This window comes from Eumetopias jubatus, unplaced genomic scaffold (assembly GCF_037043125.1).
Source record: "Eumetopias jubatus isolate StellerSeaLion01/CBP00866 unplaced genomic scaffold, mEumJub1_p1.0 scaffold_3, whole genome shotgun sequence".
Taxonomy (NCBI): Eukaryota; Metazoa; Chordata; class Mammalia; order Carnivora; family Otariidae; genus Eumetopias; species Eumetopias jubatus.
The window spans coordinates 141214133-141240095 of record NW_028274809.1 but is presented as its reverse complement, the minus strand read 5'-3'; the positions used below and the strand labels follow the sequence as shown (position 1 = coordinate 141240095).

At 39.2% G+C, this 25963-nt stretch overlaps 1 protein-coding gene across 4 annotated transcripts in view; it reads right to left on the bottom strand.

Annotated features, from left to right (window-relative positions):
- LOC148164759 (uncharacterized) overlaps positions 1 to 25601 on the bottom strand; it is a 110687-nt gene extending 85086 nt beyond the window's left edge. For 3 of the 4 annotated variants that reach the window (XR_015767906.1, XR_015767905.1, XM_088021848.1), the window contains exon 1: positions 24018 to 25601. Coding sequence is in view for 1 of the 4 variants with exons in the window: in XM_088021848.1 (XP_087877974.1) it covers positions 24018 to 24287 (270 nt within the window). In the remaining 3 variants the exon portion in view is untranslated. The remainder of the gene's footprint in view (positions 1 to 24017) is intronic. The other variant, XR_015767908.1, reaches the window with a different exon arrangement.
- Positions 25602 to 25963: the final 362 nt, after the last annotated feature.

Sequence of the window (25963 nt, the reverse complement as noted above, 5' to 3'; positions counted from 1 at the left end):
AAAGTCATTCTTTTTAAAAAAAATCAATTAATTAACATGTAGCGTATTATTAGTTTCAGAGGTACAGTTTAGTGATTCATCAGTTGTAAGTAACACCCAGTGCTCCTTCCATCACGTGCCATCCTTAATGCCCATCACCCAGTTACCCCATCCCCCCCCACCGGACTCCCCCAGCAACCCTCAGTTTCCTATAGTTAAGAGCCTCTTATGGTTTATCTCCCTCTCTGATTTCCTTTTGTTTTATTTTTCCCTCCCTTCCCCTATGTTCATCTGTTTTGTTTCTTAAATTCCACATATGAGTGAAATCATATGCTAATTGTCTTTATCTGATTGACTTACTTTACTTAGCATAAAACCCTCTAGTTCCAACCACATCATTGCAAATGGCAAGATTTTGTATTTTTGATGGCTGAGTAGTATTCCATTATATACACACACCACATCTTCTTTATCCATTCATCTGTCGATGGACATCTGGGCTTTTTCCATATTTTGGCTATTGTGGACATTGCTGCCATAAACACTGGGGTGTAGCTACCCCTTCAGATCACTACATTTTTATCTTTGGGGTAAAATACCTAGTAGTGCAATTGCTGGGTCATAGGGTAGCTCTATTTTTAACTTCTTGAGGAACCTCCATACTGTTTTCCAGAGCGCTATACCAGCTTACATTCCCACCAGCAGTGTAAGAGGGTCCCCCTTTATATGTGGCTGTCCAGTTTTTCCAACACCATTTGTTGAAGAGACTTTTTTCCCACTGGATTTTCTTTCCTGCTTTGTCCAAGATTAGTTGACCGTAGAGTTGAGGGCCCATTTCTGGGTTCTCTATTCTGTTCCATTGATCCATGTGTCTGTTTTTGTGCCAGTACCATACTGTCTTGATGATGACAGCTTTGTAATAGACCTTCAAGTCCAGAATTGTGATACCACCTGCTTTGGTTTTCTTTTTTCAACATTCCTCTGGCTATTCGGGGTCTTTTCTGGTTCCATACAAATTTTAGGATTATTTGTTCTAGCTCTGTAAAAAATGTTGATGGTATTTTGATAGGGATTGCATTGAATGTGTAGACTGCTCTGGGTAGTGTAGACATTTTAACAATATTTGTTCTTCCAATCCAGGAGCATGGAACGTTTTTCCATTTCTTTGTGTCTTCCTCAATTTCTTTCATAAGTGTTCTGTGGTTTTCAGAGTACAGATCCTTTACCTCTTTCTTATGGTTTTTGGTGCAATTGTAAATGGAATCGATTCCTTGATTTCTCTTTCTTCTGTCTCATTGTTAGTGTATAGAAATGGAACTGACTTCTGTGCATTGATTTTATATCCTGCCACGTTGCCGAATTCCTGTATGAGTTCTAGCAATTTTGGGGTGGAGTCTTTTGGGTTTTCAACATGGAGCATCATGTCATCTCTGAAGAGTGCGAGTTTGACTTCTTCCTTGCCAATTTGGATGCCTTTGATTTCTTTCTGTTGTCTGAATGCTGAGGCTAGAACTTCTAGTGCTATGTTGAACAGCAGTGGTGAGAGTGGACGTCCCTATCATGTTCCTGACCTTAGGGGAAAAGTTTTTCCCCATTGAGAATGATATTCACGGTGGGCTTTTCATAGACGGCTTTTATGATATTGAGGTATGTTCCCTCTATCCCTATACTGTGGATTTTTAATCGAGTTTTAATCAAGAAAGGATGCTGTGTTTTGTCAAATGCTTTTTTTCTGCAACAATGGAGAGGATCATACAGTCCTTGTCATCTCTTTTATTAATGTGATATATCACGTTGATTGATTTGCAGATATTGAACCACCCTTGCAGCCCAGTTGGTCATGGTGAATAATGCCTTTAAAGTACTATTGGATCCTATTGGCTAGTATCTTATAATTTTTGGATCCATTGGTCTGTAATCTTCTTTTTGGTAGGGTCTTTGTCTGCTTTTGGGATCAAGGTAATCCTGCATAACGCCTTTTTTTTTAAGTGAAATATTTTTCTTCATCTGCCCTTACCTACTCTTTCCCAACCCATAACAGCCTCTACCCCCAGCTACTCCATGTTTATAATCTAGCTTGTGCCCTTCCAAGTAATTCTCAGTGCTCATCTTAAAAAGTCACATGTAAACATACATATATATGTGTTCATATATACATAAGTGTTTATGTGCATATATTACAAAATAGGTCATCATTTTACAAAAATGGGTTATTGTTATATTCACTTTACTTCATCTTGTTCTTTTCACTCAATAAGAAATCATGAAAACTGCTCCAGGCCAATTGTCAGAACTCTAATTTAATCTTTTATTATTTTTAAATTAAAAATGGGAAATTTAAGACATATACAAAGACGGAGAAAATAATATGATGAATCTCCACTGCCAACCACCTGGCTTCAACAATTATTGCCACTTTATTTTATTTCATATATTCTGCCTGACTTTAAAATATTTTCATTTATTTTTTGCTGGAATATTTTTAAGGAAACCTAGAATTTATGTTATTTTTATCAGATAAATACTTTGGTATTTTAAAGACATTTGAAAAATATAACCAGAAGAACCATTATCACTTAAAACAAAATTTATAATAGTTTGTTAAAATCACCTAATATCCAGCTTATGGTCAATCTCCCTGATTTCCTCAAAGATGTCTTTTTTATGGTTGATTTGTTTGAATGAGGATTCAAGTGCCAATCATTGCATTTTCCTGATATGGCTTGTAAATCTCTTTTAAATTTGCAAGTTTTCCCTTCCCCTTTAATGCCTCTATTTATTGAAGAAACAAGGTTAATTTCCTTGTAGGATTTCCCACCTTCTAGATTTGGCTTATTGTATCCTTAGAATATCATTTAACACCTTTTTCTACCTTGTGTTTCTTTTAGATGCTTGAATATAAAGGACTGACTAGATTCTGGTTCAGTTCTTGGAATAAGAATACGGAACAGCTGGTGGCTGCCTGCTTCCTGGCGCATCACATTAGGAAGACTAGGACGTTGCTTGGCCTACTTTAAGGGATGCTGAAATTGATCAGTAATTTCAGGTGTGGTCAGCTTTATTTCCCCTGTATAAACTTCCAAGAACCCAGTAGTTCCTGGGCATTCTGTGAGGACTAAGGGAAAATAACATTTCTTCAAGCAGATAGACAATTTTTCCTGTGCTTCCCGAAGCTGATCTTTAGCCAGATGAGAAGCTGATACCCTTCCTCCCTTCTCTCCTCTCTTGGTTGGAGGAGAGTTTTCCTTCCTTCCTTTGGGGATCTTAGTGAAAGCATGTTTTCTGCTTGCTTTTTCTAACTGTGCTTCTGGCAAAGGGATGTACACTATCTCTCCAAGTCATATAGCAGCTTGGACCTCTCATCAGCTCCATACAACTTTGGATGGAGGTGCAGCTGTGTGTCATATTGGCAATACATTTTATTCTCACAGAGGGCATTCTGGCCTCCTCGATTCTATATTTTATTTCTTTGCCAATCATCAGACAGTGTGCAATGGAGGAAACAAAATTTATTGAGAGCTTTCAGCTCTGTGACTGGCAATAACCATTCCTGGCTGGTTACAAAGTTCCCCAGATGCACTGTGCTATATAACCCTGATTTTCTAGTTCATTGTAAATTCACAACACTATCCTACCTCCGCCAACTGGCCCTCTTTTCAGTATCTACATAAAAAAGAAATCCTGGTAACACTCTTAAAGCTTTTGATAATACTTACTGACTTTACAGAAGAACTTTTATTATAGTATAATATACATTACAGAAAAGTACATATAAGTGTACAGCTTGATGAATTTCTACAGACTGAACACACTCAATATAACCAGCATTTGGATCAATAAATAGTACATCATAAGCACCCCAGACGCCTCTTTATGCTCCTTTCAGTATCTCCCCTTCTATCTCCAATGACAACTATTATCCTGATTTGTAAAAGCATAGATTAATTTTGCCTGGCTTTGTACTTATTTAAATGGAATTGTATAGTATATACACTTTTGCATCTGGCTTATTTCTCAACATTTGTGACTTTCAGTCATATGAATATATGTAATTGTAAATTGTTCATTCTCATTGTCATAAGGGATTCTGTTGTGTATCTCTACCATAATTTTTTTATCTACTCTCTGTTGATGAGCATTTGAATAGTTTCCAATTTGGGGCTATTACAAATAATGTTGCTATCAACATACTAGTACATATCTTTGCTGAACATACATATGCACTTCTATTGGGTATAGACCTAGAACGGGGATTTATGGTCACAGTGTATGCAGTATGTTCTTTATTAGATAATGCAAAATAATTTTCCAAAGTAGCTGAACCTACACTGATCATACACCCACCAACAGGTGGGTGAGACCTCCCCAAAACTTGATTATTTTCATTTATATGTATATACTTTTCAGTTGAAAAAAGATTCCCATAGTAGAGAAGACTTGCTAGTACAAGCCTCCAGGTTCTGAGTGTAGCAATACATATGAGGTAGATTAGACTGGGCCTCTGACAACATCCTGTTTTATTTCACTGATGATAGAGAATGGGTCAGATGGATACACACAGCTTTGCATATCAGCAAGGAGAAGAAGCTTATAGGTTTTGTGATTTAAGAGCAGCCAACTGTTTCCTCCTGAAGTTTATTATCATATAAGCTTTATGACAAAAATAAAGACAGTAAAAAAAATTCACAATTATGTAACTATCACACATTAATAATTTTTAAGTTCCCTCATCCACAAACATATATGAATTTTATATGGTTACACTCATAATCCAGACATAATTTTATATTATGCTTTTTTAAATAGATGTTATATCTGAAGCACTCTCTCATGTTGTTTCAGTATTTCCTTATTACATATTTAGATCATTTCTGAAGTTTTACTATTTTAGAGAAGTCTGAAGAACATATCTTCACCAGCTTACCTTTTCTTTCTCTCTTTTTTTTAAATCTTTTCTTTAGGCTATGTTCTTAAGAGTAGGATTACTAAGGAGAAAATTAGCTTTTTCTGGCTCTTGATTTATCATGCATCTTCCTTTACAAAAGGCTTACCAGTCCATACCAGTGGAAAATCCAACCTTCTTGGAAACCACAAAAGCTTAGTTTTACTTAGAGCAGCAAATACTTCGTTAGGTCCATAAATTAATACAGTACATAGCATATTGTAAAAGGAAGTGCCTTGCATTTCAGAGATTTAAAAGCTTTTTTTCTTAGCTTTATTTGTAATAGCCAAATCAGGAAGCAACCCAGATTTTAGGAGGCCAATACATAAATAAATTGTGGTATATCCATACAATGGAATACTGTTTAGGAATTAAAAGAAAGGAATCACTGATACATGTGGCAACATGGACAAATCACAAAATAATTACGTTGAGTGAAAGAAGCCAGATGAAAAAGAGCACATACTTCATGATTCTGTTATATAAAACTCTATAAATGCAAACTATCAATGGTGACAAAAAGTGAATCAGTGGTTGCCTGGGGACATGAGGTGGGGATGGGGAGGGGCAAGAAGAAGAATTAAAGAGGAGCACAGGGGAACTTTTGAGGATGAGGATAAAATACTATCTTGATTGTTTCCTGGGGATATACATATGTCAAAACTTATTAAATTTGTACACTGTAAAAATGTGTGGTTTATTGCATACCTCAATTAAGCTGTTCAAAAAATAAAATTCCTTGCCTGATATTTGTTTGAAGATCAAAAGCAAATGAGGAGCATTATGTGGTATTAACTCATTATTATTATGCGCTCTAGTGGGTTTAAGGGACACACACCCATTACACCACATAATGATAATAAATTAATAGCAATTCATGCCCTTTATTTTGGGTCCCCCCCAAAATATGTTCAGTCATAACCCCCAGTACCTATGAATGTGATGTTATTTGGAAACGGGGACTTGGCAGATGTGACTGAGTTCAGATGAGGGCCTAGTGAATTAGGGTGGGCCCTAAATATAATGATTGTGTTTTTATAGAAGGAGAGGATGCACAGACAGATACACAGAGAGAACGCCATGTATAGATGGAGGCAGAGATTGGGGTGATGTAGTTACAAGCCAAGCACCACCAAGGATTTGGGGGAGCTACCAGAAGCTAGAAAGAGACAAGGAAGGATTCTTCCCTAGAGCTTTCAGAGGGTACAAGGTCCTGCTGACACCTTCATTCCAGAGGTCTGATCTGTAGAACTGTTAGAGAATAAAAGTCTGTTGTTTTGAAATACCAGAAGTGGTCATTTGTTACATCAGCCCTTGGAAACTAACATATAGTAATATCCTTTTATTAGCTAGTATACTCTAATTTTTTAAAAATTGTTAACGACAAGGAAAAAATACAAGGTATCTCTACTATAGAACCAGATGTCTGAATATTAGGGCCTGGGATGAAACTTTGTGTTTTAAAAAATGGATCCCCACCCCTTTGTTCTCCCCCTTGTTTCTCCTTGCTCTGTCCTGAAGCCAAGTGTGCTACTGTCATGTCTTTATATTAATATGTGAACACAGTGGACATCAAAGTATTATCCATGGGTGCCTGGTAATCTGGAGACATTTTCAGGTGTTCTGTGAGGTCAAAGCTACTTTCACTTTTGCTTCTTTCACTATGTTGACGTTGGAAGTGATGCTACAGAAGCAGTGGTGGTAGGTGAAATTGCAGATGGCTTAGTGTGGAACAAGGCAGTACCACTAATTGCACTAGGAGACACTGAATTCTTTATCCACATGCACTGGCAGAAAACAAAAAAAGAATTTCATTTAAGAATGACCTTGGTGAACTGTTGCTCAACATCGTACTAGAACTCCTAGCCTTAGCATTCAGATGACAAAAAGAAATAAAAGGCATCCAAATTGGCAAGGAAGAAGTCAAACTCGCACTCTTCAGAGATGACATGATGCTCCATGTTGAAAACCCAAAAGACTCCACCCCAAAATTGCTAGAACTCATACAGGAATTCGGCAACATGGCAGGATATAAAATCAATGCACAGAAGTCAGTTCCATTTCTATACACTAACAATGAGACAGAAGAAAGAGAAATCAAGGAATCGATTCCATTTACAATTGCACCAAAAACCATAAGATAACTAGGCATAAACCTAACCAAAGAGGTAAAGGATCTGTACTCTGAAAACTACAGAACACTCATGAAAGAAATTGAGGAAGAAATGGAAAAACGTTCCATGCTCCTGGATTGGAAGAACAAATATTGTTAAAATGTCTATGCTACCCAGAGCAGTCTACACATTCAATGCAATCCCTATCAAAATACCATCAACATTTTTTACAGAGCTAGAACAAATAATCCTAAAATTTGTATGGAACCAGAAAAGACCCCGAATAGCCAGAGGAATGTTGAAAAAAGAAAACCAAAGCAGGTGGTATCACAATTCTGGACTTGAAGGTCTATTATAAAGCTGTCATCATCAAGACAGTATGGTACTGGCACAAAAACAGACACATGGATCAATGGAACAGAATAGAGAACCCAGAAATGGACCCTCAACTCTATGGTCAACTAATCTTGGACAAAGCAGGAAAGAAAATCCAGTGGAAAAAAGTCTCTTCAACAAATGGTGTTGGAAAAACTGGACAGCCACATGCAGAAGAACGAAACTAGACCATTTTCTTACACCATACACAAAGATAAACTCAGAATGGATGAAAAATCTGAATATGAGTCAGGAATCCATTAAGATTCTCCAAGAGGAGAACACAGGCAGCAACCTCTTTGACCTTGGCTTCAGCAACTTCTTGCTAGACCTGTCTCCAAAGGCAAGGGAAACAAAAACAAAAATGAACTATTGGGACTTCGTCAAAATAAAAAGGTTCTGCACAGCAAAGGAAACAGTCAACAAAACTAAAAGACAACCTATAGACTGGGAGAAAATATTTGCAAATGTCTTATCAGATAAAAGGCTAGCATCCAAGATCTATTAAGAACTTATCAAACCAAAAAGCAAATAATCCAGTCAAGAAATGGGCAGAAGACATGAAAAGACATTTCTCCAAAGAAGACATACAAATGGCCAATAGACGCATGAGAAAATGCTCCACATCACTTGGCATCAGGGAAATACAAATCAAAACCACAATGAGATACCACCTCACACCAATCAGAATGGCTAAAATTAACAAGTCAGGAAACAACAGATGTTGTGTGTGTGTGTGTGTGTGTGTATGTATAAAAACACAATGGAATATTACTCAACCATCAAAAAGGATGAAATCTTACCATTTACAATGACTTGGATGGAACTGGAGGGTATTATGCTGAGCAAAATAATCAGAGAAAGACAATTATCATACTGTTTCACTCATATGTGTAATATAAGAAACAGCACAGAGGATCATAGGGGAAGGGAGGGAAACTGAATGGGAAGAAATCAGAGAGGGAGACAAACCATGAGAGACTCTTGACTATAGGAAACAAACTGAGGGTTGCTGGAGTCGGGGGATGGGGTAACTGGGCGATGGGCATTAAGGAGGGCACGTGACGTACTGAGCACTGGGTTTTTATGCAACTGAGGATTAACTGAACTCTACATGTTGGCTAACTGAATTTAAATTTTAAAAAAGGCATTAATGCTATGACTCAATGCATGGATTTGTATGAAATGATATAAATGAATGTATTTCTACATGTATAAAGAAAGTTTTTAACTTTAAAAAAATAGCAAAATCTGCTCACATTTGTGAAACTCAGCTGTTCTCCTAGCACTGGGGCCTGGTGGCTGTAGAGGAACTCTGCAAATCTACATGTAAGGAGCGAGAACAAACCATGAGCCCTCATGGCGATGTGCAGTGAGCTGAAGCAAAGCAAGGAGAAATGGGTATGTGGTAGAGTGTTTGGGATGGGGGCTAACTGGAAATCAATGCTTCAAAAATACACTGAAACACTCACCACTGTGGTATAGTCATGGATAGCAAGGAAATAAAATGAAATGTCAGTTGAGCATACAAGAGAGAATGAATATCCTTTTCAGAGCCCAGGTGTCAGGCAGAATGTGCACTAGCTCGAGGCAGTCATGGGGCAGAGGTAAGGCAGTGACCCAGGGACTGGAGGTCCGTTGTTTACACTTTATCTTGGCTCATACACATACCAACTACATGACCTTGGAAAAGAAACTTGACCTAGTGGCCGCAATTTCTACACATGTAAAAATGAGAAAAACAGCACCTCACCTGTGATGATCAGATGACATAATATGCATCTACTTTAAAAAGTGCTCTATATTTGGAAGTGCCAGAAAGATTTCTTGCCCCCACACACACATATGTGCGCACCTCACTATTCACACATACATTCCCATATAGAAATATACACAATTCACATATACAAATGTTATATATACATAAGTGTGACAGCAACACAACTTTCCTCCCCACTTACAGATAGGAAAGCAAGGCTTAAAGGCCTCAGAAAGCTAAACATCATATAGTAACCCATTATGATGCTGTCGGGATCTAGCAGAGATATACATATTTTGTAAGGAGTCTCTTTCATAGCTGTTAAATATCATTTCTGATCTGGAGAGGGGTCTGTAATCCTTGACCTGAAAAATTCTAAACCCAGCTGCTGTGGACTAAATTATGTCCACCCCTAAAATTCCTATGTTGAAGCCCTAACCTTCAATGTGATGGTATTTGGAGATAGGGAGGTAACGAGGTTTAGATGAGGTCATGAGAAGGGGGCCCTCACGAGAGGACGAGTGTCCCCAAGAAGACACCCCATGGAGCTTGCTCTTTCACTCTCTGCTATGTGAGGACACAATGAGAAGGCAGCCATCTGCAAGCCAGAAAGCAAGCCCATACCAGGAACGGGAACCCAGAAACCTTGCTCTTGGACTTGCCAGCCTCCAGAATTGCGAGAAAATAGAGGTCTGTTGTTTAAGCCACCCAGGCTGTGCTATTTTGTTACAGCAGCCCAAGAAGTCTAAGACACCAGGTCAGGGGTCTCTAAATCAGGCTTTCGCAATATTCTGAACTTCCCATATCAAAACACTGTCACCTTGTATTGTTAGTGCCACTTCTGGCTGTGTGGCCTTGAGCAAGTCACTTAAAAGTTTCCCTGTGCATCTGTTTCCTTTTCCATACAACAGGGATAATAATGGAACCTAGCTCATAGAACCTTCTCTCATTGTACTGTCATGATCACATGATGTGATACATGACCTCACCTAGAACAGTATCTAGCAAACAGTCAACACTGAGAAAACATGAGAAGCTGTCGTTGTTACTGTTGTTTTTACTCTTACCTGTCTACTTGGCTGCATTATAAACTTCATAAAGGCCTAGGGGCCTTAATTATCTTGCTCACAATTGTCACCCTAAGAACAAACACAGTAACTCAGCCATAAATAAATATTTGCTAAATGAACAACTAAAGGATGAGAAAGGAGAGAATGATTCAGCGTGAAGGAAAACACTTTCAGGAAGTACATACTGCATCTATAAATAGAAACAAAAGCTATTTTCTCAGAGATTTTAAGCAAAAATTTATAAGTTGCAATTTAATTGATTCCACACACAGCCAAAAAGATGAGGAAAGAACAGTCTAAGATTCTTGTGCATAATAAAATATCCACTATAGCATGGTTGGGGGTGTGCTCCATCCCAAAGCCCATTAAAGCTGTTTGAACAACTACCGTGAGGATTTTGGTTTTTCATTTAATTTTAATAAAATATTTTACTGGAGGAAGTTTGGGGTATAATAGCAACGAAGTGTGTCTACTGCTTTGGTGACATTTCATTTCTGGACACCTGTGGAGATGAATATACTAATCTTAATGCCTGGGAATTTGGGCTGCTGGTTATCCAAAAGTGAAATATCATGTACAAAAACTTATTTTTTATTGCTTAATATCCAACTGTCTGCCCAGCAAATCAGAATGACAAAAACAACTGCTATTTCAGGACAGGGCACCACATGCATTATAGAAAATGCATCTCATTTGGAACTTCGGTCCTACTCTTGATGAAAGATTGATGAAAATGTGAACTTTAAAATATTCCTCATTGCGTCCTGAACAAGGGTGATTATGAGCCTTTAATTTTGTTTTGACTGAAATTCTAAAGCAAAGGCAGAGCTGCAGCCACACCATCTGCATAAACAATCCATATCTCTAGGCAAACCTTTTATAGCCTAAATAAGTCTAGAAGACAATGAGAGCAGTAAGTTAGATTTAAAAGCGAGATGGTGATCTGTAGCTCAAGGGAGTCAGAGCAGAGAGCCTGTTCATTCTATTACCAGGACCACAGCTGACAATTTTTCAACCATATCACATATTTCAAAACATCAGAGCATAATTCCCACCTTGGACTAAATTGTCTGAAGAAATTTAGCAATATCACTCTGTTCCTCTGAAGTACAAATAAGTTGCTCAAATGCATAACTTAGTCTCCCCAAAATAAGGAGGGAAGAAAATGCTTTTCTGGTCCATTCCCAATAGCCTCTGGGGATATAGCCAAGATGAAGCTCCCCAGAGATTTCTAACATAACTATTTATTTTGGACAACACCCACGTGTCATCTCTGTCAGACCCTCCACACCAATCCTTATGGAAAAGGATGGAAGAACATACTTGTGAAATTTTTATGCACATTTGTTGGTGAGGTCAAGTCATGTTGGAGGGAGAGTCCAGAAAGTTTATTTCTCCTCCTCCGAAAATCCATAGTGGCCATCACTGGTGGTTCCATGTATCAAACTTCTGAGTTAAGCTAATCAGATAAAGTTTTGATCATGCTGTTTAATTTCTTTATGAAAAGGCACTCCCTCATCTTGCATATATTTGTTCAATGGTATTACCTTGAAGCTTTGACCATGCCACACTGGTGATCATTTCAAAAGACGTATTACCTTCTCTTTTCTAATGACACGTCACACCTCCCCTGGGTACTACCATTTAGTCACATGACTTTAAATATTATCTATATGCTGATGATGCCCAAATGCATATCTCCATCTCTGACTTTTGCTTGAGTTCCAGACTTTTATACCTAACTTCCCACTTGATTTATCCATTAGGATGAAGACTAGGAATCACAAACATAAGGAAGCACAAATATGAAAACAGATCTCTTGATTTCCATTTCACACTTATTTCTTTACAGAAGTCTGCTCACTTGCTCAAGCCCCAGATCTAGGATTCATCCTTGATTATGTCTTCCCTCCTCCATCAGCAATCCCAGATAGCTGGTCTCCAAAATAAACAGCAAACAAGTAAAAACATAAAACAATATGAATTAAAGTGATAAGTGTCATGAAGACTAAGAAACAGGGTAATAAGAGAGGAAGGAGGTCCTTTTTTTTTAATCATTTTAAATATATTTTGTGTAACTCGGTACATCCATAATATCACCATTTCAACCTGTTTAATACAAAGTATGATCAATGAGATATTTTATATTCCTTTTTATCACAATTTTTTATTATACTAATCACCATACATTACATCATTAGTTTTTGATGTAGTGTTCCATGATTCATTGTCTGCGTATAACACCCAGTGCTCCGTTCAGTACATGCCCTCTTTAATACCCATCACCAGGCTAACCCATCCCCCCACCCCCCCCCAGAACCCTCAGTTTGTTTCTCAGAGTCCATAGTCTCTCATGGTTCGTCTCCCCCTCGATTTCCCCCCCTTCATTTTTCCCTTCCTGCTATCTTCTTTTTTTTCTTTAACATATAATGTATTATTTGTTCCAGAGGTACAGGTCTGTGATTCAAGTCTTACACAATTCACAGCGCTCACCATAGCACATACCTTCCCCAATGTCTATCACCCAGCCACCCCATTCCTCCTACCCCCCACCACTCCAGCAACCCTCAGACTGTTTCCTGAGATTAAGAATTCCTCATATCAGTGAGATCATATGATACATGTCTTTCTCTGATTGACTTACTTCGCTCAGCATAATACCCTCCAGTTCCATCCACGTCGTTGCAAATGGCAAGATCTCATTCCTTTTGATGGCTGCATAATATTCCATTGTATATATGTACCACATCTTCTTTATCCATTCATCTGTCGATGGACATCTTAGCTCTTTCCATAGTTTGGCTATTGTGGACATTGCTGCTATAAACATCAGGGTGCACATACCCCTTCAGATCCCTACATTTGTATCTTTGGGGTAAATACCCAGTATTGCAATTGCTGGGCCATATGGTAGCTCTATTTTCAACTTTTTGAGGAACCTCCATACTGTTTTCCAGAGTGGCTGCACCAGCTTGCATTCCCACCAACCATGTAGAAGGATGCTACTTTTGATAGGCAGCAAGGAAAACCTTTTTAGGAAGGTGACAATTCTGCCATCTGGATGTCCGGATGGAGATGTGTATGCAAAGATCTAGGGACCAGCCATTCCAGGCAGAAGGAACAATGACACTAAGGCAAGAGGGAAAGCTGGTTTGACTAAGGGGAGAAGGGGAAATACCATGATCTCTGGTTGCAAAGGGAGATAGGAATCAACTCATATAGGATATTTTAGGCCAAAATCAGGAGTTTGGAGTTTATTTATCTAAATGCAATAGCAACTCATCAGCAGGCTTTAACCTCAGGAGTTACAAGATTTATTTCATTTTTAAAAGATCACCCACGATCCTTGGGCAACATGAACTGAATTCAGCTGCATCCTCCACTGCCATTACCACCACACTCAGGCACTACTGATCCTGTTGAAAACACAGGAAAGCCAAGTAAAAGGATAGAGCAATAGTATAGAATACATAATCAATGCAGAAGAAGGAAGGAAGGAAGGAAGGGAAGTGGGGAGAGAAGGAAAGAAGAGAGCAAAGAGGAGAGAGAAACCTTAAGAGAGCAGGATGAAAAGAAAACTCAAAAGCAAAGTGGTAATTGTGACCACTGATGAGAGAAGAGCCGGCAGGAGGCTAGGTCTGCACGGCCAGCCAGGAAGCTACAGAGCCGAGGCTTTACCTCGCACTGGGAAAAGGAGATAATGTCCTGGGGCAATGTGAGGGAGGAAACTGAAGAAAATAATTCTGCATAGAGTGAAGTCCTAGGAAGGACTTCCTTCTCTGGAGACAGAGGACTAGACAAATTCCACCCATCAGCTCGGTAAAAGGGAAAAAAAGCTTACAAATTGCTGGGAATCTGGGTGGAAAACAAACAAAATCTTCCATGAAATTGAAACCCAACACCAGCTATGGTATCAGAAGTTATAATGCCCAAGGAATATAATAAATTCAAACCAAGAGAATATTATAAAAATTGCTCTAGTACTAGGGATCCCCTGAAGCCCAAGCAAAAGTAAATGGAAAAATTGAGCCACAAGGGAGTACGTGACTTATATGGGAAAAACAATCCCAGTTTAACAGGAGCTTGCAGTAAAAATTTACAAAACACACATGAAATGAAATTACTTGAAGGAGAATAGCATACACAACCATTAGTAGATTTAACACCACATGTTCTAGGGTAGTTGACAAAATACTCTGAAAGAGATCATAAAATAAGAACCAAACTAAAATGGAAGAGCTGAGAACTAGGAAAAAGAAGAGACAAGTGAAAAACAAAAACAAAACACATATTACCTTCAAACTTAAAAAAAAAAAATAGCTATTCCAAAACAATCTACAAAACAATGCTAGAGGCCTCATCCTTCCTGACTTCAAAACATACTACAAAGCTAGTAATTGAAACAGTGTGGTGGAACAGAACAGCCCCTAAATAAACCCACACATACAAAATGCCAAATGATCTTTGACAAGGGTGCCGTGACTATACGATGGGGAAAGGACAGTCTCTTCAACAAATGATGCTGGGAAAACTGGATATCCACATGCAAAAGAATAAAATTGGATTCTTATCCTATACCACACACAATAATCAACTCAAAATGGATTAAAGACTTACGTGTAAGACCTGAAACTATAAATAAAACTCCTAGAATAAAATATAGGGGAAAACTTTGTAACATTGGTCTTGGCTATGATTTCTTGGATATGACCACAAAGAACAAATAGACAAGTGAGACTACATAAATAGGCAAAGGAAACCACCAACAGAATAAAAAGGCAACCCACAGAATGGAAGAAAATATTTGCAAACCAAAAATATGATCAGGGGTTAAATCCAAAATATGTAAGGAACCCCTACAACTCTAGCAAAAAAGACATTAATTCGATTATAAAAGTATATGAAAAAGATTCTCAACATCACTCATCACCAGAAGACTGCAAGTCAAAACTAGAATGAGAGAGCACCTCACACCTGTTAAGATGGCCATTCTCAAAAATAAAACAGAAGAACAAAAAATAACAAGCATTAGTGAGGATATGGAGAAACTGGAACTTCTGTGTGCTATTAGAGGAAATGTAAAACAATGCAGCTGCAAAACTGTAGGGAGGGCCCCCAAAACACTAAAGATAGAACTACTATAGGACCTAGCAATCCTACTTCAGGGTATTTATCCAAAAGAATTGAAATCAGCATCTCAAAGAGACTATCTGCACTCCCATGTTCATAGCAGCATTATTCACGACATGAAAGAGGTGGAAAAAACCTAGTGTCTGTGAACAGATGAATGGATAAAGAATACGTGGTATATAAAAAAATGGAATATTATTCAGCTTTTCAAGAGAAAGAAATCCTGTCATATGCTTCAAATGGATGAACTTTGAGGACAAAAAGCTAAGTGAGATAAGCCAGGCACAGAAGGATAAATACTGCACTTACAGAAGTTATCTAAAACAGTCAAACTCATGGAAGCAGAGAGTAGAATGGTGGTTGCCAGTGGTTGAGGGAGGGAGAAATGGGGAGTTATTGTTCAATGGCTATACAGTTTCAATCATGCAAGATGAAAAAGTTCTTGGGCATTTTCCATACAACACTGTGCCTATAAAGAGCCAATACAGCGCTATGCACTTAAAATTTTACTAAAAGAGGGGCGCCTGGGTGGCTCAGTCGGTTAAGTGGCTGCCTTCAGCTCAGGTCATGATCCCCAGGTCCTGCGATCGAACCCCACGTCCGGCTCCCCGCTCAGTAGAGAGCCTGCTTCTCCCTCTCTCTGCCTGCCGCTCTGCCTACTTGTGCTTTCTCTCTCTGTGTCAAATAAATAAAATCTTTTAAAAAAATTTTTTTCTACTAAGAGGGTAGATTTCATGGTATGTGTTTTTTAACCACAATAAAGGTATTAGAGACAAGTAGGGGGATGGGTTAGCCTGGTGATGGGTATTAAAGAGGGCACATTCTGCATGGAGCACTGGGTGTTATGAACAAACAATGAATCATGGAACACTACACCAAAACAAATGATGTAATATATGGTGATTAACATAACAATAAAAAATAAATAAAAAAATAAGCTGTTGTATTTCAAAAACTTACTTCTTACAATTAAAAAATTCAATGAATAAATTATAGCAGATGACAACCAGCTCAAGAGAAAATTAGGAAACCCCAAATATATTTGAGGAAATTGCACAAACTGCAGCACAAATACAAAGGAATATAAAATATGCAGGAGGGATTAAGAAACATAGAACATGAGGAAAAGTTGGACATATATCTAGTAGAATAACAAGAGGGAATGGTGAAAGCAGTATTTCAGTCTGACTAATCACAGAACTCTATTCTCCTGGACATAAAATGTGCTCCAAGGGTGAGCACACACTGACAATTCCAGATATTGATAGGGCAGACAAGTGAGGTTGGGAGACATCTTTTCAGTGGGCTGCAAGAAAATATGGAGGAAAGCAAGATTTTCATTTAGATCAAATAACTGCTGTTCTAAATTAACTTTATTCTACTAATTATCATTAATTTATTGATTTCTATTTATTAATCAATTTAATATATTAATTTCATTCTATTTTTCTTGTGCACATACAAAAAGTGCAGATAGATATTAATGTGCTGGCTCCCCTGGCAGAAAATAATTTCAAGTAATTAAATGATGCCACTTTTTTTTTTTAAGATTTTATTTATTTATTTGACAGAGAGAGACAGCGAGAGCAGGAACACAAGCAGGGGGAGTGGGAGAGGGAGAAGCAGGCTTCCCGCGGAGCAGGGAGCCCGATGCGGGACTCGATCCCAGGACCCTGGGATCATGACCTGAGCCGAAGGCAGACGCTTAACGACTGAGCCACCCAGGCACCCTAAATGATGCCACTTTTATATAAATATAATCAGATGCTACAAACTCAAAAACAACAGTTATTTTCAATAATGATTCCTTTTTTTTACATTTTAATTCATGGTACCAAAGTAAAGCATTTGGGATTTTATTCTGTTGAAGGTGAACATCTGACATTACTAAAAGTGAGATGCCATTGTAAACTCAGTTAAATGGGGCACCCGGGTGGTTCAGTTGGTTGTGTCTGACTTCGGCTCAGGTGGTGATCCCAGAGTCCTGGGATCAAGCCCCATGTCAGGCTCCCTACTCCCTCTGCCCCTCCCCCTGCTCATGCTCTCTCTCTCTCTCTCTCTCTCAAATAAATAAAATAAACTCAGTTAAATGAATCACTGCTGCTGTAAATTCAGTTCTTAGTCCAAACTAAAGATAAAGCTATCCTTGCATAAGAATGTAAGTACAATTTTTTTTAAGAGAGAGCACGCACGCATGCATGCACGCATGCACAGGGGTAGGAACAGAAGGAGAGGGAGAGAGAGGATCCTCAAGCAGTCTCCCTGCAGAGCATGAAGCCCATCACGGGGATGGATCCCACAACCCATGAGATTATGACCTGAGCGTAAACCAAAAGCCGGATGCTTCACTGAATGAGCCACCCAGGCACCCCAAGTACAAATGTGATGGAGCAGAGTACCATGGTAAAACTATATTTTCTCTAAAAAAAAAACTTATGCAGTATAAATGTGCTCAGAATTAGGTGTAGTGCAACATAATTTACACTTGCACTCATTTCAAAAGAATAGCAGTGGCTACAAGAGTCTACAAATATTAGTGTGTGTATATACATATACACTTAGAATAACTATACATTGTGAAAAGTCTGATTCTGAATGCAAAGCAGTATGTATTTTCTCTTTTTGCCAGCTGCCATAAGTAGGATTTTAGAAAAATTTGATGCTTTGAAAAAATAATTTGTAAATCAATCTAAGTGTCTGATGATGGTGTTGAACTCTTTACAAAAGAGCCTTCTAAATTTGGGCCATATTTCTCCAAATCAGTTTTAGAAAATTTGTTATCAACATTTTCAGTGAACGCAAGATCAAACTTCAGTTTCCCAGAATCTCAGCAAACTGGGATTATCGGTAACAAGGTTTAATAACAGCAAGACACTAAAATTTGTTCCCACAAAAGCAAGAAAAGAGTTGAACAAATTAAATGCTGACAATTCAAATGATGTGTAAGATTCAATTATTAAAGTCCAGAATTGCATTTAGACTATCTCAATTTGTAGAAAGAATTTTTTTATAGAGTTTCTATCTTTCATTGTACCAGACTAGGATAAAATCAAGAATTAAATTTTTGCAAAATATAAACTTGGCAAAATAGAGACAGCTAACTTGACAAGCTCAGCCTCGTAAAAATACCTCCTGAAGAAAGGAAGCAAAAGTACCCTTGAAACTACGTTAGAATTGAGAATATCACCCACTTGGAATTTATTCTGATCCTATTAAGTATGCTAGAGAAAGTACAGTCTCCAACATAATATGGTCTACAGAAATGTTAATTGAAAGTTCATCTCAAATTTGTTAGCCATAAAAATGCAACTTTAAAGAAAAATTCCGGTAATTTTTTTTTGTAGTTTAAATAGCAAGATCATATGGGAGAAAAAAGCCCACATCTTCAGAAAAATACAGTGCCATGGTATGTGAGATTAACGTGTTTTAAAGAACTGATTTAAAGGAGTGAATAATGATTCTAATTTTTTTAATGTTCACTTTTCAATATAAAGCAGTTTTAAAGTTTATTCTAATGTACACACATAGATGTTATTATACATTTTAGGAAAAAATTATGTTTAAGTAGTTCTTGAATATAACTTTTATGGGTCCATCAACATAATGAAACTACTTTATCAGTCATTAAATAAACATTTCAAAAATATATAGTTATTTTTAGTACCTCCTTTCACTCTCAAGGGTGTTCTGGTTTGAATGGTAAGTTCTATGGTCACCCTAATTACAGAGTCATCAGGCTCTTTAAAGAAAATGAGTGTTCTCTGGCTCCCCTTTCTAAGGTCTTCTTCTAGGAGCAAAGGCTTCCAAGATGTGAAGGCCTCTCAAAGAAAAGATTAACTCTCTTCCCTAAAGTTTTCAGTGTACATAAGGACTTTTTTGGGAACCTATTATAATGCAGATGCCTGCCCCCTGTTCATAAAGTCCAGGATGGGGCCCTGGAGTCTGTATTTTGCCCAAAACCTCCCCATCTCTCCAAGAGATTCCTGGAGATCCAAACCACACTTTGAGAAGTGTACCTGGCCAATTCTCAGATCAACTTCTAGAAGCTTTTCTTGGCTTGGAGTTGAAATCTACATCCCTAAAGTCCCACCGACTAGTAAGAACAGCCACAAAGAAGGAAAATGGAGCTCTCTTCCCTGTGATGGACCTTCAGATATGGGGAGGCAACTGTCATCCATTTCTGGAGTTTTCACTTCTCCAGCCTAATCACTTTAGTTACTTCAATTCTTCTTCAAAACATAAAACCCACACAACATAAACTCATACAAGGTTATTGAGAATACAAAATATTCCAACAAATAAATATTAGGGTGATAGGGCTCAGGAATAAAGTGAGTGGAAAGGTTAAAGATTTTAGCTAATGGTAAACTCAACAGGAGTCAACAGTATTCATCATCACAGGAAGAAGAAAGAGCAGGGGGATAAATAGGGAGGAGGAGGGAGAAGGAAAAAGGAAAAAGAAAAAAATATCCCTACCTCTAGCTGTTGGTATCAAATGAAATGATGCTGATTACTCAGACATCGTCCCCCTAACACATTCCACTGTTTCCATTTACACTTCTTTGACTAAATATCTCCTACTTCCTGGAATATGAGCTGTACTCCTCCCCTAAAGCAACTAGCTATTTTCATAAGCAGTCATCTTTCAAGATTAAGCTCATGGATCAGGTCCTCAAGCACCCAAGGAGAATTTACTCCTCCTCCCTCTGTGCACCCACTGTCCACAAAGAGCCTTACACATCACCACCCCCATCTGTTGACACATCTCTTACGGCATGTGCACTTTCGAGTATACTATATAATTTAAATATTACATTTATTGCTAGTCATCTATCTGTCCTCTACTATAAGCTTCATGAGGGCAGGGCTTTGGTTTTATTCAAAACCTGATCTCTAGCACCTGGAAGAGTGCCCAGCACACAGTGGGCCACTTAATATTTGTTGAATAAAGAACGAACTAAATTCTTATTTTTTCCTCTAACTGTAAGAACTATAGGGCAACTATGTCATATTGATCTCCCTAGACAATACAACATAGTGTGCACTCAACAAATGTTTATGGAAAGAGAAAAGAAAGGGAGAAAGGAATGGATTATTTGACAACTGTAAAATAATGCCCACATTAAGGGCTTATTATGGTGCTAAGGAAGGGGATCACATACTAGACAGATAAGCTGGGCCTATCAAAGGTGTCCTTGAATATCCATAAAACACTTACTTGTACATGTCATAATGCATTGGATATGGATTAAACTAGATATTTAGGCCCTTTACAAATTTGGATTCTACAGTTTCCAGGTGGTAGAATTTACCTATCTCCAGCCAGCCTGCTTTTCTCCCTGTCTCCACCCTCAAAGCTCCCCCTCCTTAGGTGGGTAAGCTCACTGGCACATTTTCTCAGAGCCCTGCACTGTAATTCATTCAGAGCCAGAACCCTGGGCTCATTTACAGCCAAAGCATGCTTTTGCAGAATCTCTTCACCCATCTTGGGTTTCAATTCTTCTCTTAACAATGTTCATTCTACCCTGTTTAGTCCAAAGACAGCTCTCTTTAACAGAGAAGACAGGAGAAACTGGAAGACAGGAGTTCTGCTTTCTTCACATTATCCATCAACATTACACCATTGGCCTGAAGCAACCGGCCTCTTCCTTCTTGTTCTTGCTCTGAAGTCAAAAGCCCTCCATCATCTGCCCTTAATCTTTTTTTCCTTAAAAGCCTCAGCACACTCTGGCCTTTGTTCTTTCTGTTCTCTGTTATTCCCTTGCCTCTCTTTCACATAATCTTTGGCGACAGGCCTCTCTTTCCACTTTCTGGCACATGCCCTTTTTAAATGTGAGTTTCTCGAAGAGAGTGCTGCCATGTTAGCTCTAGATGCCTTCTCTTTTTGTCTTCAATATACACAATAATTTTGACAGCTCACTCATCCCTTTGAATCCCCCCTTCAGTAGAATTATAACCATCTTTTCTTGAATTCATTGAAATCTGCTTTCTCTAAAAGTTGAGTACTTGTCTTAGCATTCCAAGCTTTCTTCCTCCTTGGCTAGCAGAAATCCTAAAATGACAGTTACTTCCTCACAAGACTCCCATCACTTCCATGCTACCATGGGAGTGAGGTGCAGGGGGCTGGAGAACCAGGTACTTCTGTCTGACAATGGTCTCTTTACAACATACCAAGGGACCGAATAAGGTTGATGGTTGTAAACTGAAAGAAAGGGGACAATTGGTAAGATACTGTGGAAGTTTGACAAGCCCTGCCAGTAAGTACTGTGTGGATCAGCAAAAGGAAGACTGTTGAGTCCTGCAAGAGATGATGGTGTTCTACAGTCAGAGGTGTTCTATAAAGTGGTGATAAAGTAGGGAGCAGGAGAGCCAACATTTTCAAAGAAAGAAGAGCAAGAACGAAGAAAGCATCTCAACTGTTACTGTGGATAGCAGAGCTGTTCTCTCACATTTCCCAGCAACCCAGTGGTTCTCCTTCCTTTTCCAAGATGCTGCAGCTGAAGGCATTGCTAGTGATCAGCAGGCATTAAAGGACAGGCTTTGACAACATCCTTTTTGCCAGCCCTTTGGTTTGTGCCAGCAGCAAGTTTACCTGGTCTATCCTGACTGCTCCGGTCCCTGAGGACAGAAATTGTACCACTTTTCTTTATGTCTCCACAGACTAGAATATAAATACTGTATTTAAGTTGATTTCAGATTTTTCCTAATTCATAATGTTCAATTTCAAAATTTCCTCTTATCTGTTTCTGCTGTCTCAATACTAAAGCGCAATTTCTGCTTTAGTACCATTATGGTTTCTAAAATATAAAAATTAAAATGTCTAACCAGTTCATAATACAGTGTTGATCACTCATGTAGCATTTTGTAGAGGATGAAAGAGTCTTCCCTCTGAGGACGGTCGGAACAATTCCCACAGGTTGGCTGTAGCAGGCGCTCTTCAGGGAACAAGACAAGGGAGGCCCCAAACATAGGCATGCAGCTCTGAGTGGCAAAGCAAAGGGGTGGTAAGCAGCTTGCTAGGGGGCGTGAGTGATGCAGCACCAGTCTCCCTGTATCCTCTGCTCCAGAAATTGGCACAATGACGTGGCAATAAATGTAATAAAAATGTTCCTCCATTTGCCTTTATATGCTTTTTTTTTCTTAAGATTTTATTTATTTATTTGACAGAAAGAGGTACAGCAAGAGAGAGAGAGCACAAGCAGGGGGAGTGGGAGAGGGAGAAGCAGGCTTCCCGTGGAGCAGGGAGCCCGATGTGGGTGGGACTCGATCCCAGGACCCCGGGATCATGACCTGAGCCGAAGGCAGACGCTTAACAACTGAGCCACCCAGGTGCCCCTGCCTTTATATGCCTTTAAAACTCTCACTTTTGAGCATATAATTCTGCGAGGGAAAAAAATATCTTTCTTTGATCCCTTTTAAGCTCCACTGTTAAAGGTTGGACTATTCAAAAAGAAAAGGATTCCCACACAGAGCTTCCTCCTGAAAGAAATGCCTAACATACTCGCCTGTAATCCTTGTAATAACTTGAAAGGCATAATTTTTCTTCCTCGTGTAAACGTATTACACATCAACCCAATCTTATTTCATGCACTTCGGCACAGAGCTAGCTACTATATGCGCTAGTTCACAGGGTTAAAAACAAAAAATCCACAGCCTCTTTAAGATTTCCTTCTACCTATTACAGTTCTAACACAATGCCTGCCACCTCCTCTGGCAGTCTCTTTCATAGATCCAGCTAATCATGTTTAATATCCTGGAAGTTAAAATTAAGCCTATAGGTGCTATCACTGTGACTATTGGTTTAACTAAAGTCAATTACAAATTTTCAGTTAGTCACTAAAACTTTGGATTTTAACTTAACGTCTTCGTTGTTTTATAAATGCCAAGAATTTTATTTTGGAGGAATATACGTCCACATTTACTATACGTACATTAATTTCCCAAAGATGGTTTCTGAAAGACAACCAAATCTTCAACTTAAAAATAAGCTCACAGAATTTTGATAACATCTAACAAAATCAATCCGAAGGAAAAAAAGTGTTTTTTTTTTTTCAACTTAAAGTGTTCAGGAAACAGGAAAAATTTCTCTAGTGTAAAAATACATAAAACGAATGTGGGTGCTCGGGTCTATACTAGGAATGGAATAAGATCACCTGCCCCATATTGTCCATAACCACTCCCAGCAGTTTTTCATTTTCTTACGATGAGTCACTGGATGGGCTGCTGCTTTGCACATTTTAAAATCTATCCACACAGACACCTGCTTCTAGGTTCTGGTTCAAGATGGCGGCTAGGAAGACTCTGAACTCACCTCCGCCACAGAACACACCAAATTACACCTATGGACAGAACAATCAGTCCTGAAGCGGAACTGAGAGCCAACCGAACAGCTACTGAACAACCATAGAAAGCCCAGCCGGAGAGATGCAGACCAGGTAAGGAAGGGAACCCTCATCCCCACTCGGCAGTGGGGAGGGCAGTGGGGAGGGAAAGTACGGGTGGGATCAGGAAAAGAAAAAGCTGGGGTTTAAAAGAACTAGCAGAGAAAAGAGACAAAGCTAGATCTCCGCCAAGCAGTGGAGGAGCCCCAGGAAAGCTCTCCAGGTCACAGGGTCTGGAGAAGGACACCGTTTACATTCCCGTCCTACCTTACAAGCCCAGAACGGGAGCAGGGTCGGGGACACCACAACGGGCGGCCGGTCCTCTCGGTGAGCTTGTGACTTCGCTGCACCCGGGGGGGTGGAAGCCCACCCCAGCCTCGTCACGCTGGGGCACAGAAAAAGAACGGGGGGTTTAAAAGGGCTCAGGAGCTGCTGGAACGCTCTCAACCCCTCCACCTTAAAAGCCCAGACCCAAGCAGCGTCTGGATGCCAGAAGGGGCGGGCTCTGACTCCATAATTAGTGGGTCTTGACGCCATAACTGGCAGGTCCGATCTCACAAAAAGCTGGGAGTCTTCAGTAAGTCCAAGGTGTGCGGGCCCGCACAAGCCCGATTGTGCTGTGGCACAGGAGAAAAGGCCAGCGTGTAAAAGGGCCAAGGAAGTGCAGCAGTGCTCCTCTTCCCCCACCTTAAAAGCCCAGACTGGAGCCAGAGACCACTGTAAAGGGCGGGTTCAGATGCCATCATTAAAGGGTCTAGTAGTCACGGGGAGCTTGGCGACCTTAGTAAGCACAGGGTCTTCAAGCCCATACCAGGCTCCAGTTGCACTGGAACTTAGAAAAAAAGCCAGAGTTTAAAAGGACTGAAGAACTGTGGGAATATTCTCTCCCACCTTAGAGGCGCAGACCAGAGCAGGGTCCAGCTCATTGTGAGCTTGGGACCTCAGCGTGCCCAGGGTCCACGAGCCCACACCAGCCTCCCTGTGATGCCAGGGCACAAAAAAACAAGCAGTGATTTTGTGGGGTGTTTAAATTTTTCCCTTACTTTATTTTACTTTTTAAAGTTTGTCTTTTATTGTTTGGGTGGGGTTTTTTTGGTTTTGTTCTTGTTCTCTTTGTCGTTGGTTTTCTTTTTTCTTTCCTGTTGTTATTTTTTCTTTATTCTTTCTGTAAAAAGCCACAGTTTAAAGGAATAAGTAGCATATACAGCCACAGCTCCAGCCAGCCAGCAAAAATCACAAAGCACACACATTCTGCACAGGGGACATCATACACACCACCACTCCTTCACCATTAGAAGTAGCCATTTTGCCTAGTCCATAGAACCAAATACAGAAAGTGGAGCAAAATAAGAGGCAGGGTAATATACTCCAAAAGAAAGAATAAGGAAAAAACCTCAGAAAAGGAACTAAATGAAAGAGATAAGCAATCATGCCTGATAAGTGGTAATCATAAAGATACTGGACTGGAGAAAAGAGTGGAAGAACTCAGTGAGACCTTCAGTAAAGAGGTAGAAAACATTTAAAAGAACAAATCAGAATTGAATACGATAATAGAAATTAAAAAAAAAAAAACACTAGAAAGAACCAACAGTAGATTAGAGGATGCAGAAGAATGTGTCAGTGATCTGGAAGACAGGGAATTGGAAAGCACACAAGCTGAACAGAAAAAAGAGCAAAGAGGAAAAAAAGGAACACTAAAAATTGAGGACAGATTAAAAGATCTCTTGGACACGCACCTGGCTGGCTCAGTCAGTTAATCGTCTGCCTTCGGCTCAGATCATGATCCCAGAATCCTGGGATCAAGTCCCACATAGGACTCCCTGCTCAGCAAGGAGCCTGCTTCTCCCTGTCCCTCTCCCTCTGCCACTCCCCCTGCTTGCGCTCTCTCTCTCTCTCAAATAAATAAAATATTTTAAATAAATAATAAAAGATCTCTTGGACAACATCAAGTGAACATTCACATTATAGGGGTCTCAGAAAAAGAAGAGAGAGAATGGTGTAGAAAACTTATTTGAAGAAATAATAGCTGAAAACTCCCAACCTAGGGAAGGAAATAGACATCCAAGTCCAAAAATCACAGAGTTCCAAACAAGATGAAGCCAAGGAGGTCCACACCATGGCACATAATAATTAAAATGTCAAAGGTTAAAGATAAAAAGAAAATCTTAAAAGCAGCAAGAGAGAAAGAAAAAGTTACCTACTGGGAAAAACCT